General features: G+C 47.5%; 1 protein-coding gene across 2 annotated transcripts; it reads left to right on the forward strand.

Annotated features, from left to right (window-relative positions):
* Positions 1–161: 161 nt before the first annotated feature.
* Positions 162–14,681, forward strand: DDX23 (DEAD-box helicase 23). 2 transcript variants are annotated; one of them, XM_065934513.1, is made up of 17 exons: positions 162–318; positions 5,137–5,345; positions 5,758–5,868; positions 7,300–7,393; positions 7,512–7,577; positions 8,102–8,240; positions 8,518–8,651; positions 8,767–8,879; positions 9,110–9,253; positions 9,352–9,577; positions 9,869–10,014; positions 10,375–10,552; positions 11,267–11,509; positions 11,938–12,089; positions 12,319–12,427; positions 13,194–13,368; positions 13,780–14,681. In XM_065934513.1, the coding sequence occupies exons 2-17, from the start codon at positions 5,137–5,139 to the stop codon at positions 14,001–14,003; spliced, it is 2,463 nt and encodes an 820-aa protein (XP_065790585.1). In that variant the 5' UTR covers positions 162–318; the 3' UTR covers positions 14,004–14,681. The 2 variants fall into 2 exon arrangements, with proteins under 2 accessions (XP_065790585.1, XP_065790586.1); XM_065934514.1 differs by lacking the exon at positions 162–318 and adding an exon at positions 828–864.
* The last annotated feature ends 654 nt before the right edge of the window (positions 14,682–15,335 follow it).

Genomic DNA, 15,335 nt, shown 5'->3' on the forward strand with positions numbered 1-15,335 from the left:
CTAGGAGGGCTGCGCCCGCAGAGAGAAAAACCTTCTGATGAAAGTCGACCTATGAAAAACTCTTCCTTCCACAGTCTCAAATGTTTGGCGAACCACATTGCCCAGCGGCCCCCGCGTCCCGGGACCGGCGCTCGCGCCGTGCATTCTGGGATTGGTAGTTCTCGGCCCCGCGTTGTTGGCCTGCGCTGCCCAGGACCAGGAACTCGACTTCCCGGCTTGCCGCGCGGCCGAGGGAGCAGCCCGGCGACCAGGAAACGGGAAAGATGGCGACTACTCGGCGACGTTGAGGCCGCGTTGGGCGGTTTGGGCTCAAGAGTGGTGAGTCTCGGGCGGTGGAAGCGGTTTCCACGAGCCTGCAGAGAAGGCGAGAGTGAGGGCACAGCGGTTGACCCTGTCTCTGGGAGGAGGCGAGGAAGAACGCCATAGGGAAAGGGCACGAGCTTGGAAAGCTCTATCCGGCAGGAGGGAAGGGGCGCGGGCCCCAGTGGGAGTGTTGGCTCCGGCGGGGATAGGGCAGGTCCCTGGACGATGTTACGGGTCAGACCTTTGCCCATGCGCACAGCACCCGTGATAGCCTCAGTCCGATCTTATTCTTTCGTGTTTGGAGTAGCCCTTGCTCCAGTCAAACTGAAACTCTGGCTTTTCTCCCATAACTAGTCATGCTTTCCCGCCTCTGCGCCTCCTGTATCATTTCTTTTGCCGGGAATGACTTCTTTCCGGCACCCTCAATTACACATCTTCCAATTCTACCTATATTTAAATATTCAAGAGCCACTTCCTCTACACTCTTTCCAGATTTCCTTTTTCAAGTGAAAAGAAACTTCTTTGAACTCCTGCAATAATTCATCTTGAGCCTGCATCTTGGTATGTGCCTCATATCTTCTATTGTTTTGTAAGCTTCCTGTGGACAGGACCTTCCTGATTTCCTTTTGTAACTCACATTGTGCCTAGCACTGTGCCTTGCATATGGTGGTTGTTTGATAAATGCATACTTCACTGAATGAAAAAAAAGACTCTGCCCCTGTCCTGCAAGCACTGAGGAACTCAAAGATCCGGAGGTTTGTGATGAGTAGAACCTATAATAAAAGTTGCCTGTGTTTACTGTCTGCTTATTTGCACCTCTCATGTTCTTCTAAACTCGTTGCACTCAGGCTTTTACTCCCACCATGCCCTTAAAACAGCTCTTGTCATCTCTGTTTTAGAAGGGAGGGTGACTCCTTTATCTTCCAGTCTTTCTCTACTTGACACAGATCAGCATTCCCTCCTTGAAACACATTTTTGGCTTCTGTGATGGCATACTTTACTATTTCTTTTTTCCATGGCATACTTTACTATCTTTTCATCTTTTTCACTGGCTATTGTTTCTTTCCAGTTTTCTTCTCTGGCTTCTATGCCTGACTTCTAAATGTTACAGTGTTTCAGAGCTTAATCATGGGTCCTCTTTTTAAAAAAAATATTTATTTATGACTGAGTTGGGTCTTAGTTGCAGTCATGGGTGGAGGGGCGTGGTGGTGGCAGCGGTGTGGTGTGGGTTTTTTCTTGCCGGCGCTTTGGGCTCTGTAGTTGTGCCATGTGGGCTTAGTTGCTCTGCGGCATGTGGGATCTTACTTTCCCGACCAGGGATCCAACCTGTGTCCCCTGCATTGAAAGGTGGGTTCTTAACCACTGGGCCACCAGGGAAGTCCCTGGGTCCTCCCCTATTTTCTTCCTAACTAGAATGCCTACTTAAGTAATAATCATTTAGTGTCCTATGGTTTTAAAAGCCATCTGTATATTGATAACTCATGTTACTGTCTCCAGCTCTCTCCTAAGTTCCAGAATTGCAGTTTCAGCTGCCTTCTTGGAATCGCCACTTGGTTTTCTTATTGCCATCTTACATTCACCGTGATCAAAATGAAACATTTAATTTCTTCCTAAATCGTTTCCTTCCCCAGTCCTCTCCAGTCACTAATGGGACTGTGAACCATTTAAGTTGGCCAGACCATGTGTTTAGGAGTTTTAGTGTGTCTCCCCTTTGTTTCCTGCCTTCATCAGTAAGTCCTGTCAGCTCTGTCTTCAGAATCTGCCTTGAGGCTCTCTACTTCTTTCTGTCTCCACTCTCACTTTTCTAGAACAAACCACTGTTACCTTTTAAAAAATATTTATTTATTTATTTGGCTGTACCGGGTTTTAGTTGTGACATAAGGAGTCGTTTAGTTGTGGCATACAAACTCTTAGTTGTGGCATGTGGAATCTAGCTCCCTAACCAGGGATCAGACCTGGGCCCCTTGCATTGGGAGTGCAGAGTCTTGGCCACTGAACCACCAGAAAGGTCCCCACTGTTATCTTTTGTCTAGACTACCATAATAGCATTCTCAGTGGTTCTGTGTCCATTCTTGCCTTTTGCAAGTCACCAAAGTGATCCTTTAAAAATGTAAAATAAGACCATATTACTTCCAGTTTAACACCTTTCTAAGGTTCCCACTGCAGTTAAACTAAAATCCAAGTTCTTCTAGCCTGGCCTAAAACATGCTTCCCTGATCTGACTCCTGCCTGCCTCCTTGAGCGCATCCTGAGTCAGTCTTCCCCCGTGGTCACGGCCACTCCTGACCACATGAGTCTATTTTTTTGGCAGTGCTGCACAGCTTGCAGGATATTAGTTTCCTGACCAAGGATTGAACCTGGCCCTGGCATTGTGAGGGCCTAACTATTGGACCACCAGGGAATTCCACACATGTGTCTATTTTTAGTTAGCAAACATGCTAAGCTAGCTCTTGCCCCAGTGTCTTGCTGTTCCTTCTACACAATAAATTATTTTCTTTGATTTTTACGGACTCTCTATGTCCCATCATTCAAGTCTCAGCTTACATGTCATCTAAAAAATTCTTTCCAGAGCCCTCTTGTTCACGCTGCTCCCCATCCACGCACCCTGCTTTGTTCTCTTCATTAGCACTTATGCTGTTTGAAATTCTCTTATTTTCTGCCTAACTGCTGTCTGCTTCACTGAAATTTAAACATTATGAGATCAGAGACTTTGTTTTGTTTACTGCTGAATCTCTAGTACTGGAATAGTTTCTGGCGCCTCTCAGGTACTCGGTGAGTATTTGTTGAAATAATGATGATGTCCAGGATGCTTTTTTTCTTTTTTTTTTTTCCATTTATTTTTATTAGTTGGAGGCTCATTACTTTACAATATTGTAGTGGTTTTTGCCATACATTGTCCAGGATGCTTTATAGAGAAGACTGCCTTACCTCTGGATTGTTTTTTTAGGGCTATAAGTGAAAGAGACATAAGTATAATGTCCATGTTCTATGCATGATATACTGGCAATTCTGAGGTAAAATAGGTTGTCTCCAACTTTTTAAAAGTGCTACTTGTTCATTTTTCTTTTCTTTACCTGCTCTCCGTTCTTAAAGATACATGGCAGGAATTACATGGGAAAGGGGGATTGTAAGCTGTAGCTTAGGGAACTGTTATTTCATGGGAACCATTTGGAGATAAAGTAAGTTTTGAGAAATATAGCCTGAGGCTTAGGAATGATGATGGTGATGGTAGAACAGAGGCAAATTCAGACTTTAGCACCTCTCTGAAATAGATTTTGTAGTCTAAAGGGCAGCTGACAGTATGGCATGGTGTTCAGTATCCCCCAGGCAGGATGGGGACAGAACAATTCTTGCTCAAACTTTTTGTGGGACTGGATCATAATCAAGGCTGTGAAAGTCTGAGTATGGAATGTCAGAAAGTTTGTGACCTCTAGTTTTTGGTACATTCTTCTTCCTTCCCTCCCTCCTTGCTGTACTCCATCCCTTCCTCCCTTATTTTTAATTCTAAAATAATCATAGATTCACAGTTCAGTTCAGTCGCTCAGTCGTGTCCGACTCTTTGTGACCCCATGGACTGCAGCATGCCAAGGCTTCCCTGTCCATCACCAACTCCTGGAGCTTGCTCAAACTCATGTTCATTGAGTTGGTGATGCCATCCAACCATCTCATCCCTTGTCATCCCCTTCTCTGCCCGCCCTCAATCTTTCCCAGCATCAGGGTCTTTTCCAGTGAGTCAGTTCTTCGCATCAGGTGGCCAAAGTATTGGAGTTTCAGCTTCAGCATCAGTCCTTCCAATGAATATTCAGGACTGATTTCCTTTAGGATGGATTGGTTTGATCTCCTTGTAGTCCAAGGGACTCTCAAGAGTCTTCCCCAACACCACAGTTCAAAAGCATCAATTCTTCAATGCTCAGCTTTCTTTATAGTCCAAGTCTCACATCCATACATGACTACTGGAAAAACCATAGCTTTGACTAGATGGACCTTTGTTGGCAAAGTAATGTCTCTGCTTTTTAATATGCTGTCTAGGTTTGTCATGCTTTTCTTCCAAAGAGCAAGCATCTTTTAATTTCATGGCTGCAGTCACCATCTGCAGTGATTTTGGAGCCCAAAAAATAAAGTCTCTCACTGTTTCCATTAGATATAGATTCACAGAAAATTTTAAAACCAAAGTGCATGGTCACTGTCACCCAAGTTTTTGCCATTGCATAACTAGAAGTACATTTCTTTTAATCTGTGTAAAAGTGAGTTTCTCTTCTGTTTGAACTTAGGTTTTCTTGAGGTGCTGATCATAATCCCACATCTCAAAATTAAACTCCTTTTTTCTCTTTTGAGTTTTCTTTATGCGCTCCAGAGAAATCTCCCTTAGATGTAGATGTGTTGATTGATCCTGGTGGGCTGGCAGATACAGTAGATTCCTAAGATAAGCAATACAAGATATTTCTAGAGATAGCTAGTATTCTATTCATTTGGTATCATTGTTTTTAATACTCTTGGAGTTTAATTATATATATATATATATATATATATATATGTATATATATGTACACACAAAAAGGAATCCCAGAGAGATAGTATTAATGAATAAGAATGGGCCTCTGGAGCCAGACTGCCTGAAACTCTGACACTTAGCACTCAGGTGTCCTTAGGCAAGTTACTTTATCTGAGCTTCAGGTTCTTTATCCATAAAGCAGGCACACTACTATATCTTCCAATGAATATTGCTTTGAGATTAAGTAAATTGTTAGGTAAATTGTAAAAAGTTCAGAAAAGCAAAAAAAACGTTCAGAAAAGTACCTAGTACATAATAAATACTCGTCTTATGCATGATAGATGGCAGGAGAGCTGGCTGATAAGAAGGACCGTGATGCATCACCTTCCAAGGAGGAAAGGAAGCGATCTCGGACTCCTGACAGAGACCGTGATAGAGACCGAGACCGGAAGTCTTCCCCATCTAAAGACAGGAAACGGCATCGATCAAGGGATAGGCGTAGAGGAATCAGCCGTTCTCGCTCCCGTTCCCGATCCAAGTCTACGGAAAGGTAAAGTAACTTACTGTTTGTTACCTGGAGAGGAATGTACATTTCAAACTCCTTTATTCTTGGTTCCTCTGATGCCTCCGTATTGGGACATGAGTCTGTCATAAATTTCTCTACACCTGGGGACCCAGTAGCTCTTAAAGGTAAAGAGGAAACTTGTAAGATGAAGGTCCCAATAACTGAGAAAGATAGTTTATCTGTTCACACAGTCCATGGCCTATCATTGTCATTAATACTTAGCTGTACAGAGAGGAGCTCTGAGACCTTATTAATAGAATTCTCTCATAACTTCTTGGGAAACACATTTTCTAATTTGTAAAATATTACTTTGGGAAGAAAAGAGCATGGAAACCTTCTTAGGGCTGCAGTGCAGGTACATAGGAAGTATCACATTTCTTAATTGCTCGGTCTTCAGAGATCGTCGGCACAAAGAGCGAGAGCGAGATAAGGAACGAGATCGGAATAAGAAAGACCGAGACCGGGATAAGGATGGGCACCGAAGGGACAAGGACCGCAAGCGATCCAGGTACTGTTCTTAGAATTCTGAAATTTTCTAGGTTACCAGCCAATAGAACATTCCTATAGCTCCATCAGACCATTCAGTTTTCTACCCAGAATATACAACATGTACTTGTTGGGTTAGCTTATTGTGCCAATATCATGATCTCATTGCTCTGGAAACTTTCTATACAAAGTTTTTATTAGGCCCTGAACATGCATCACCGACTCGATGGGCATGAGTTTGAATAAACTCCGGGAGTTGGTGATGGACAGGGAGGCCTGGCGTGCTATGATTCATGGGGTTGCAAAGAGTCGGACACGACTGAGTGACTGAACTGAACTGAACTGATGTAGCTTAGAATTCAGGGCGAAGGATAGAATCCTCATAACAAACACTGTGGTTATTTGAGATCTCTTGTATGTTAAGCTTATAGCAGATGTGGGAAAAAGACTGCTGGGACTGATAGGAAGGAGAAATGAGCAAAATACATATACAGCAGTATCTGGGAAGGGTGTGGGTGGTGGCCATGTTGGCTGAATTCATTGTGCATTACAAAGTAAGGCAGAGTCTTTTTTTTTTCCCTTCTGATGTACATTTGCTATTTGGAGGAATTTTTTTTTAATTGAAATATAGTTGATTTACAATATTGGGTTAGTTTCAGATGTATAGTGAAGTAATTTCAGTTACACATATATATTTTTTCCAATTCTTTTCCATTATAGGTTACTATGAAATATTGAATGTAATCCCCTGTGCTACAAAGTGAATCCTGTTGTTTATTTTATATGTAGTAGTGTGTATCTGTTAATCCCATACTCCTCATTTAGCCTTCCCTGCCCTCTTTCCCCTTTGGTAACCATAAGTTTGTTTTCTGTGTCTGTGAGTCTGTTTCTGTTTTGTAAATAATTCATTTGATTATTTTTTCTATTCCATGTATAAGTTATATCATCTAATATTTGTCTTTCTGACTGACTTTACTCGGTATGATAATCTGTGTCTGTACATGTTGCTGCAAATGGTAATATTTCATTGTTTTTTGTGAGTAATGTTCGGAGGAAATATTTTTGATATCAGTAGTTAAGACCCACTTCCCAGAGGAGATTAGTCTCAGAAAAGGAGATTGAGGTAGCATGAGGTCAAGACAGGGCCATCATTAGGTTTCAGAGCAGGCAGAGTGACCAGGCCTGCAAAAGGAACTTCAGGACTTGTTGGATGACCATGGGCCAGTCTTGTTGAGTCATGGGAAAACTTCCATTCTCTTTTGGGGAGCTCAGTCTGAATCTCATTCAGGGGCTAGAGTAACAGTGATATGGGGAGTCCTCTGGTGGTCCAGTGGTTAAGACTCCTCGCTTCCACTGCAGTGGATCCGTGGTTGGGGAACTAAGATCTCACATGCTTCACGACATGGCCAAAAAAAAGTGATGTGGACTTTTCCCCTGTTCCTTTGCCTTAAAGTTTATCTCCTGGCCGAGGAAAAGATTTTAAATCTCGGAAAGACAGAGACTCTAGAAAGGATGAAGAGGATGAACATGGTGATAAGAAGCCTAAGGTAAAAAGAGGAAGAATTTGTTTTTTTCCCTTATCATCCTCTTCAGTTTAAGCCTGACTTTGTTGTTCTTCAGAGGGAGAGAGCCTCTGTGGACTGAAGTCCTGTGTTTTATCTTCAGGCCCAGCCATTATCCCTGGAGGAACTTCTGGCCAAAAAAAAGGCCGAGGAGGAAGCCGAGGCCAAGGTAAGAGCTTGAGGGTCTGTATTAGTTGCCTAGGATTGCTATGACAGAACATACGGACTGAGTGACTTAAACAATAGAAACTTATCTTCTCATAGTTCTGGAGGTTAGAAGCTCAAGATCAAATGGGATTGTTTCTTCTGAGGCTTCTCTCCCTGGCTTGTAGGTGGATGGCTTTTCCATCTTCACATGCTCTTCCCTCTATGTACAGGCCCGTGGTGTCTCTGTGTGTCCAAGTGTTCTTATAAAGATAGAGTCAGATCTGTGTAGGGCCCACCTTTGGAGCCTCATTTGACCTTATCACCTCTGTAAAGCCTCTGTCTCTAAATATAGTCCACTCAGAGGGATGGGAGTTAATGGCTTCAGCATGCAGATCTTAAGGGAGACATAGTTACCAGCCCGGCTTGTGTTTTCCTTACACTTTAATGCCTGAGCAGGTATTTCTGGGCCCCTTGCCGTCTCGCCATCTGTGACGTGAGTCTACCCTGTCCCCAGATCCGTGTTTACAGTTGTAGTCTGTTTTGTAGCCCAAGTTCCTCTCCAAAGCAGAACGAGAGGCTGAAGCCCTGAAGCGACGGCAACAGGAGGTGGAGGAGCGGCAGAGGATGCTTGAAGAAGAGAGGAAGAAAAGGAAACAGTTCCAAGACTTGGGCCGGAAAATGTTGGGTTCGTTTTCTTACCCCGTGGCCCTCGATGGGGTAGGAAAGGGTGGGACAGGATTGCGGTGTCACTCAGAAGGGCTTGAGACCTGTTTGAGTTTGGAAGAGGGTGACTGGGGCATGTTCATGAGAAACATCTCTTTTTGTTAGGTCTTCATTCCTCTTGTATCATAAATGTCCCTCCTTCCTTTTTACTCATTTGGTGTCTGTTGTTTGGATGATCTCCATGCCCTCTTTCTTCTTCCACTGAGTTCTTCTGCAGCTTTGTTCTCTTTGGTCTGCAGAAGACCCTCAGGAACGGGAACGTCGGGAGCGCAGGGAGAGGATGGAGAGGGAGACCAATGGGAATGAGGATGAGGAAGGGCGGCAAAAGATCCGGGAGGAGAAGGATAAGAGCAAGGAGCTGCACGCCATTAAGGTTCGGGCCCCACCATCCACACATGCAAATGAGATTTAGCTGTGTGACCGTTCTGATGTTTCTATGTGAGGTTTGGGCCTCCTGCTTGAAGGGCTTGTGTTCTGTTCCTGGGCAGGAGCGTTACCTCGGTGGCATCAAGAAGCGGCGCCGGACAAGGCATCTCAACGACCGCAAGTTTGTCTTTGAGTGGGATGCGTCTGAGGACACTTCCATTGACTACAACCCCTTGTGAGTGGCTTCATGCCTCAGCGCTAGGTCTTTTAAACTAGGCAGTTGCTAGAGAGAATCAGTGACTACAGAGATAGAAGTGAGATAGGCTGGGATGGAGAGGTGGGTAAAACAGTAGTCACCCGGCCCTCTGGGTGGGGAAAGACTCTGACTGAAAGGGTAACTGGTACACCTTCAGCCTTGTGCTTAGCAGCTCCTTCTCTTTTCCTCTTCCTCTGTCTCAATCCCAGGTACAAAGAACGGCACCAGGTACAGTTGTTGGGGCGAGGCTTCATTGCAGGCATTGACCTGAAGCAGCAGAAACGAGAGCAGTCGCGTTTCTATGGAGACCTAATGGAGAAGAGGCGGACACTGGAAGAAAAGGAGCAGGAGGAGTGAGTGGTCAGGGCTATGGGTGGTGGGGCACAGCTGAGTCTGCAGGAAGGAGATGGGGAGGATATGGACCCCGTTTATTCCCCGTGTCCTGCTCCAGGGCAAGACTCCGCAAACTTCGAAAGAAGGAAGCCAAGCAACGCTGGGATGATCGGCATTGGTCCCAGAAAAAGTTGGATGAGATGACAGACAGGGACTGGCGGATCTTCCGAGAGGACTACAGCATCACCACCAAAGGTGGCAAGATCCCCAATCCCATCCGATCCTGGAAAGACTCTTCTCTGCCTCCACACATCTTGGAGGTCATCGATAAGTGTGGCTACAAGGTGAGAACAAGTAGACTGGCCCAGAGATCTGACATGTTGCCAGATTCTAGGGGGTCCATACTTAGTTTGAGAACAGAAAACTTTGTTCCTTGACTGTTTGGTGCCTTCTCTGCCAGTGGGCACCAAGGTGACGTTATTGCCAGTTTCTGCAGTATTGTCTGTTGGTTGTGTTTCTTCTTGGGTCCCATATTTTCACTGTGTTTGGCTTTTTCCCATTGTGCCCACTCTGACAGCAGCAGCCCAGGTAGCATACTTCTGTCAGTACTCATTGGTGTCTGTGGGTCACTGCAGGAGCCAACACCTATCCAGCGTCAGGCAATCCCCATTGGGCTACAGAATCGTGACATCATTGGAGTGGCTGAGACTGGCAGCGGCAAGACAGCAGCCTTCCTCATCCCGTTGCTGGTCTGGATTACCACTCTCCCCAAAATTGACAGGTGAGAGCAGCCGACATTGGTTCCACTGGGTGGGAAAGGTGAAAATGGCAAATGAGCATTTGCTCTTCTTTTTAAGTCTATAATCAGAAGGCCCCTTCTTTATTTAGTCTGGGTCAGATATTAGGGAATAATTGGATCATGATATCAAAGAAGCATATGGTTATTTTATTGCTGGTACAGATCACTCCTTGGAGTGCTTGGCTGTCCTGGAGTCTGATTTTTAAGAGCACTTGTTGCGTTCTTTTCCCACCACCCTCCCCATTCTCATAGCTGCCCTTAAGAGTGACTTTATCTTGCTCCTGTTTGTGGTTGGATGAGAACCAAAGCTCATGAAACTGCGGGCTGCCCCATTTACCACAGGATCGAAGAGTCCGACCAGGGCCCTTACGCTATCATCCTGGCCCCCACTCGTGAGCTGGCGCAGCAGATTGAGGAAGAGACCATCAAGTTTGGGAAGCCGCTGGGCATCCGCACTGTGGCCGTCATCGGCGGCATCTCCAGGGAAGACCAGGGCTTCCGGCTGCGCATGGGCTGTGAGGTCGGTCCACTGGCCAGCAGCCGGCCCGACGTCTGGGACAGAGCTGTTTCTAGCTCTGCTGTAGATGCACAGTAAATGACAAAAGGGGCTGGTTTGTAGATATGTGCTATTGTTTATGGAGGACTTAGGCACCAGGGATAGTACTTTGCACATCATTAATTGTCATAGTCACCTTAAGAGAATGGATAATGGTACTTCCATTTTACAGATGAAGCTGAGGATCGAGTTAATAACTTGCTCAGAGTCACAGCTGGTGATGGGCAGAACTGAGATTCGTGTCTGAAGGCTGTGCTCTTAATCACTCTGCCAGACTGCGTCATTGATTTTGCTTTGCATTCTTCTCAGGATAGGGAAGGAGAGCTTTTTAACAAGAAGTCTGCTGGAGGAATTGAATCTTCTGCAGGCTTCCTAATCCTACTATCCATCCCCCTCCACTGTATCACTTAGTCTTTCTTCCATCTAAGAAATTTCCTGTTGATGTTGCCTCTTCCATCTAACCCCTGGACCTTACCCAGAGACCCCATTCATTCCTGAGAAAAAAAATCCAAGTGATTTCATGCCAGTTCTCTGGAATTTCACTCCCAAACCTAAGTGGAGTTTGGGGGCCAAGTTTCTTAGCATTGGGGATCTGTTGCCCAAGTAGGTGGATAGTTGGCAAGAGGGGGAGGACAGGGTACCTGCTGGGGCCACACGTGACTCCCCTGTACCCCCCAGATAGTGATTGCTACCCCGGGACGTCTGATCGACGTGCTAGAGAACCGCTACCTGGTGCTGAGCCGCTGTACCTATGTGGTTCTGGACGAGGCAGACAGGATGATTGACATGGGCTTTGAGCCAGACGTCCAGAAGATCCTGGAGCACATGCCTGTCAGCAATCAGAAGCCGGACACAGATGAGGCTGAGGACCCTGAGAAGATGCTGGCCAACTTTGAGTCAGGAAAACACAAGTACCGCCAAGTAAGGCTGCTTCCCCAGGCCGGGAGAAGTTGGGCAGGTTGCCAAACCTGCTCTCGGGCCCTTCTTGCCCTTGGCGGGCCAGAGCACATGTTCCCAGAATGGTGAGGCATGGCTACGTACTGTCCTCTCACAGTGCTGGCAGTGTAGCCTCTTAGCCTGGAAGGATGATTCTGGAGAGTCATGCTGCTGCTGCTGCCGCAGGCACTGGCAAATCACTCAGCCCTTCCTTCCTGTTATCATAAGGTAGAAAGTGCTCTGCTGAATAGGCACTGGGGAAAGAAGTGGGACGGCAAGGGGCAGTTTTCTGAAACACTGTTTCCTGCCCAGGCTCATTTTCTGTTTTTCAGTTTGGACTGCGCTGCTTGTGCTGATGGTGGGATGTGTGGTGTGTCTGCCTGAGCTCAGGGCTAGACCTCTTGTTTTCACAGACAGTCATGTTCACGGCCACCATGCCCCCAGCGGTAGAGCGTCTGGCCCGGAGCTATCTTCGGCGACCTGCTGTGGTATACATTGGTTCTGCAGGCAAGCCCCATGAACGTGTGGAACAGAAAGTCTTCCTCATGTCAGAGTCCGAAAAGAGGTATGGGGGCACCTGAGTCAGGGGAAACAGAATGGAGAAGTGGCTCTTTTTAGTGCGAGTGGTGGCTGGAGAGTGATTGTTCTGCCACGTTGAAGAGTTTCTATTTTCTTGTTCAGAATTCCATGGGCATTGGAGATTCTGGAATTGGTGTTTGTAGATCAGGGTTGGGCATTTCACTTGGAGTAGAGGGGTAGCATGTGTGTCATTTTTCTCATCCTTTTCTCTCCAGGAAAAAGCTGCTGGCAATCTTGGAGCAAGGCTTTGATCCACCCATCATCATTTTTGTCAACCAGAAGAAGGGCTGTGATGTTTTGGCCAAATCCCTGGAGAAGATGGGGGTGTGTCTGGCAGGGGAGGGCGATGCCTTGTCTCTTTGGTGTTGCTTTCTGAAACTAGTCGGGCCCCCTGGGCTCCTGCTTTCAATGCCGATCCATTCTTGAACCTTTACTGTATTTAACAAGTCAGGGTCAGAGGGAAAGGGGTGGTAGATGGGGATAAAGAGGACTTGGTTAGTTGCTGTGACTCCCTGTCCATTCCAGCAGTGCCAGCCACAGCTGCCTTGGGTTTTCCTCAAGGTGGGCTGGGGCCAGGGAGACACATATCCTGGCAGGATCTGAAGGTGTGGAGTGGAGTGGGTTGGAGTGTTTTGTTTTCAAGTATGTTTGGGAGAGGGATTGGCGTGGTCAGGAGGGAGATGTTAGTGATCAGTGTCCTTTGCTCCTGAATCTGGTGTTTGAGGGGAAGGGTGTGTCCTCTCCACTCAACGCTTAAACATCCTTAAATTTCTTGGTCCTTGCTTTCCACCTCATCTCGCCCTCATTCTCTCTTTCACTGCTTGTCATCTGTCTGGCTCCACGTCTCACGCCTGATTGCCCTACCTTTAACCTTGCCCTGTTTGTCTTCCCCACCCCCATCTCTCGCATCCCTTTCTTCAGCTCATCTGTTCCCTTCTTACTTCAATTGCCCTTGTTCTCTCTTCTGCCTCCTTTCCCCTTCCTTCTCCCTCTCCTCTCTGCATTTCTCCCTCCCTGTCCACTACCTCCTGCCTTCTGTGTCTCTCTGTGATCCCATTGCTCTTTCTTCACCTCACCATTCTTCCAACAGTACAACGCTTGTACGCTGCACGGTGGAAAAGGCCAGGAGCAGCGAGAGTTTGCACTATCCAACCTCAAGGCTGGGGCCAAGGATATTTTGGTGGCTACAGATGTGGCGGGTCGTGGTATCGACATCCAAGATGTATCTATGGTCGTCAACTATGACATGGCCAAGAACATTGAGGGTGAGTGCAGGGGAGAGCAGCTTCACTCCAGGTAAAGGGTGATTCCTTGCCTGCTTCTTCTCGAATATTTCCACTGAGGGGGCCATGGCTGTCAGCTGTCTCAGCCTCGAGCCTGGGGTTGCTTGTTCCCGTGAGAAAAGCTCCTGTCCTTCATCTGCACCTGGGACAGCACTGTCTTCTGGGTGTGGAGGAGAGTGGAGCTGGGCCACCCTGTCTGGGTGTGATAGGGTGACCTCCATCAGCAGTGCTGGTGGGGAGAGCACCGCGGGCCCTGCAGCTTCGGGCAGCATGCTCTGTGTTTACTGCCCTCGGCGGTGTGGCAGGGAAGAGGGTGCTTTTAGAAGTGGAGGCCTCAGACACTGCCCACCAGGGCATCTGGCGTGGTGCCCTGACATTTCTCCCCCTCCCCAGATTACATCCACCGCATTGGCCGCACGGGACGAGCAGGCAAGAGTGGTGTGGCCATCACCTTCCTCACCAAAGAGGACTCTGCTGTGTTCTATGAGCTGAAGCAAGCCATTCTGGAGAGCCCAGTGTCCTCCTGCCCGCCAGAGCTAGCCAACCATCCTGACGCCCAGCACAAACCAGGCACCATCCTCACCAAGAAGCGCCGGGAAGAGACCATCTTTGCCTGACACAGCACTCGCCCCGGGGTTCAGGGCCATGCTCTGGAGCCTGTTCTTCAGGACCCTCACATCTCTTCCCAGGTCCTCACTCTTCCAGGGGCTTAGGAAGCAATCAGACTCCTGGCCCAGGCCCTCAGGTCTGAAGGCCTGAATGCAGATCTGTCAAAGGGGAGGAAACTGCTCCAGGAGGCAGGCAGAACAAACTACCAGGGTTTTGGCCCAGCTCTGCCCCTCAGGCGGGCTTTGGGATTGCATCGGGCCATCAGCTCTTGCCAGTTAAAGGGGCAGCCAATTGGCATCGCCTCCCAGACTGAACAAAAACCTGGCTGCTGGGCTGGGACTTCTTTGGCACAGACTTGACTGCCTAAGCTACGGCACCATTGTTGCCCTAGATGACCCAGGGAATCGGGTACTGAGGATTATGGACCTTGGACTCCCACCGTCATTTTGACAGCCGTTTGCCCTTTTGGATTATAAAACAAGTCGAGAGCCTTGTTAAGAGTTGTGCACAGCCCCTGTGCCAAGGGGTGTTGTGCACTCGAGGCGTCCCTCACCCAGGGAATTTTTATAGTAGATGAGGGGACAGGGTGAGCTGGCTGAGTCCATCTTGAAGTCAGTGAAATTTCTGTTTTCTATTCTCTGAGAAGATGAGTTTGTATGTTCTGAGAATAAACACACGAATATTAAGGCTGTGTCTAGTTTTAGCTAAACTCATCTCCCAGGTCCTCCCTAGTACCACAGGAGACAGAAGGACGGCACTGGGCACAGTGGGTTGACTTGGGAGATGAAGGGAAACCATATCCGAAAAAGATCCTTGGGTCTAGGCTGTTAGTCTTAAGTCTCTAGGAAGCACTTGAGGGGAGATGGGAAAGGCAGTGACAGTGGGATTGTCACGCATCTTCCCTCCTCAGCTCTGGCTTCACAAAACTTGTAGCTCTGGCCTGGATAGCCTCCTGGGGTCTTCACACAAGGGTGAGGAAGGAAAGCAGCTGTGAAACTCTGGCAGAAGCAGTCAGAACTGTTCTCCCACCCTGGAACAGTGTGCTTGACCCCAAGTCTTCAGAACCATTGCTTGTGGCTCGGGGGTTGCTGAGCCCACTGCTCTGGAAGGTGAGGTGATGGGCACCAGAGACAGCAAGGAGAGATGAGCTGGGCCCAGCTGAGTGTCCGTGGTGGGGAGGGGGCTGCAAGGCCTGGGTCCTCCCCCAGTACTCTTACTCACACGCTCTTCCATACCCCCTCGAAGAGCTGGGCAAGGACATGGAGTTCGAGTTGCAGCTACTTCAGGACCTTTCTGGCCTGAGGCTGGGACAGTGTGAGGCTGTGACTCAGCCTCTTCTC

This window comes from Muntiacus reevesi, chromosome 4 (genome assembly GCF_963930625.1).
Source record: "Muntiacus reevesi chromosome 4, mMunRee1.1, whole genome shotgun sequence".
In the NCBI taxonomy this organism is placed as follows: Eukaryota; Metazoa; Chordata; class Mammalia; order Artiodactyla; family Cervidae; genus Muntiacus; species Muntiacus reevesi.

Bases quoted from the DNA above. Each gene is read 5' to 3' on its own strand.
- DDX23 (XM_065934513.1), top strand. From the start codon at position 5,137: ATGGCAGGAGAGCTGGCTGATAAGAAGGACCGTGATGCATCACCTTCC. The intron at 5,869-7,299 runs GTACTGTTCTTA...TTTGCCTTAAAG, and splicing joins AAGGACCGCAAGCGATCCAG to TTTATCTCCTGGCCGAGGAA. The intron at 12,090-12,318 runs GTATGGGGGCAC...TTTTCTCTCCAG, and splicing joins ATGTCAGAGTCCGAAAAGAG to GAAAAAGCTGCTGGCAATCT.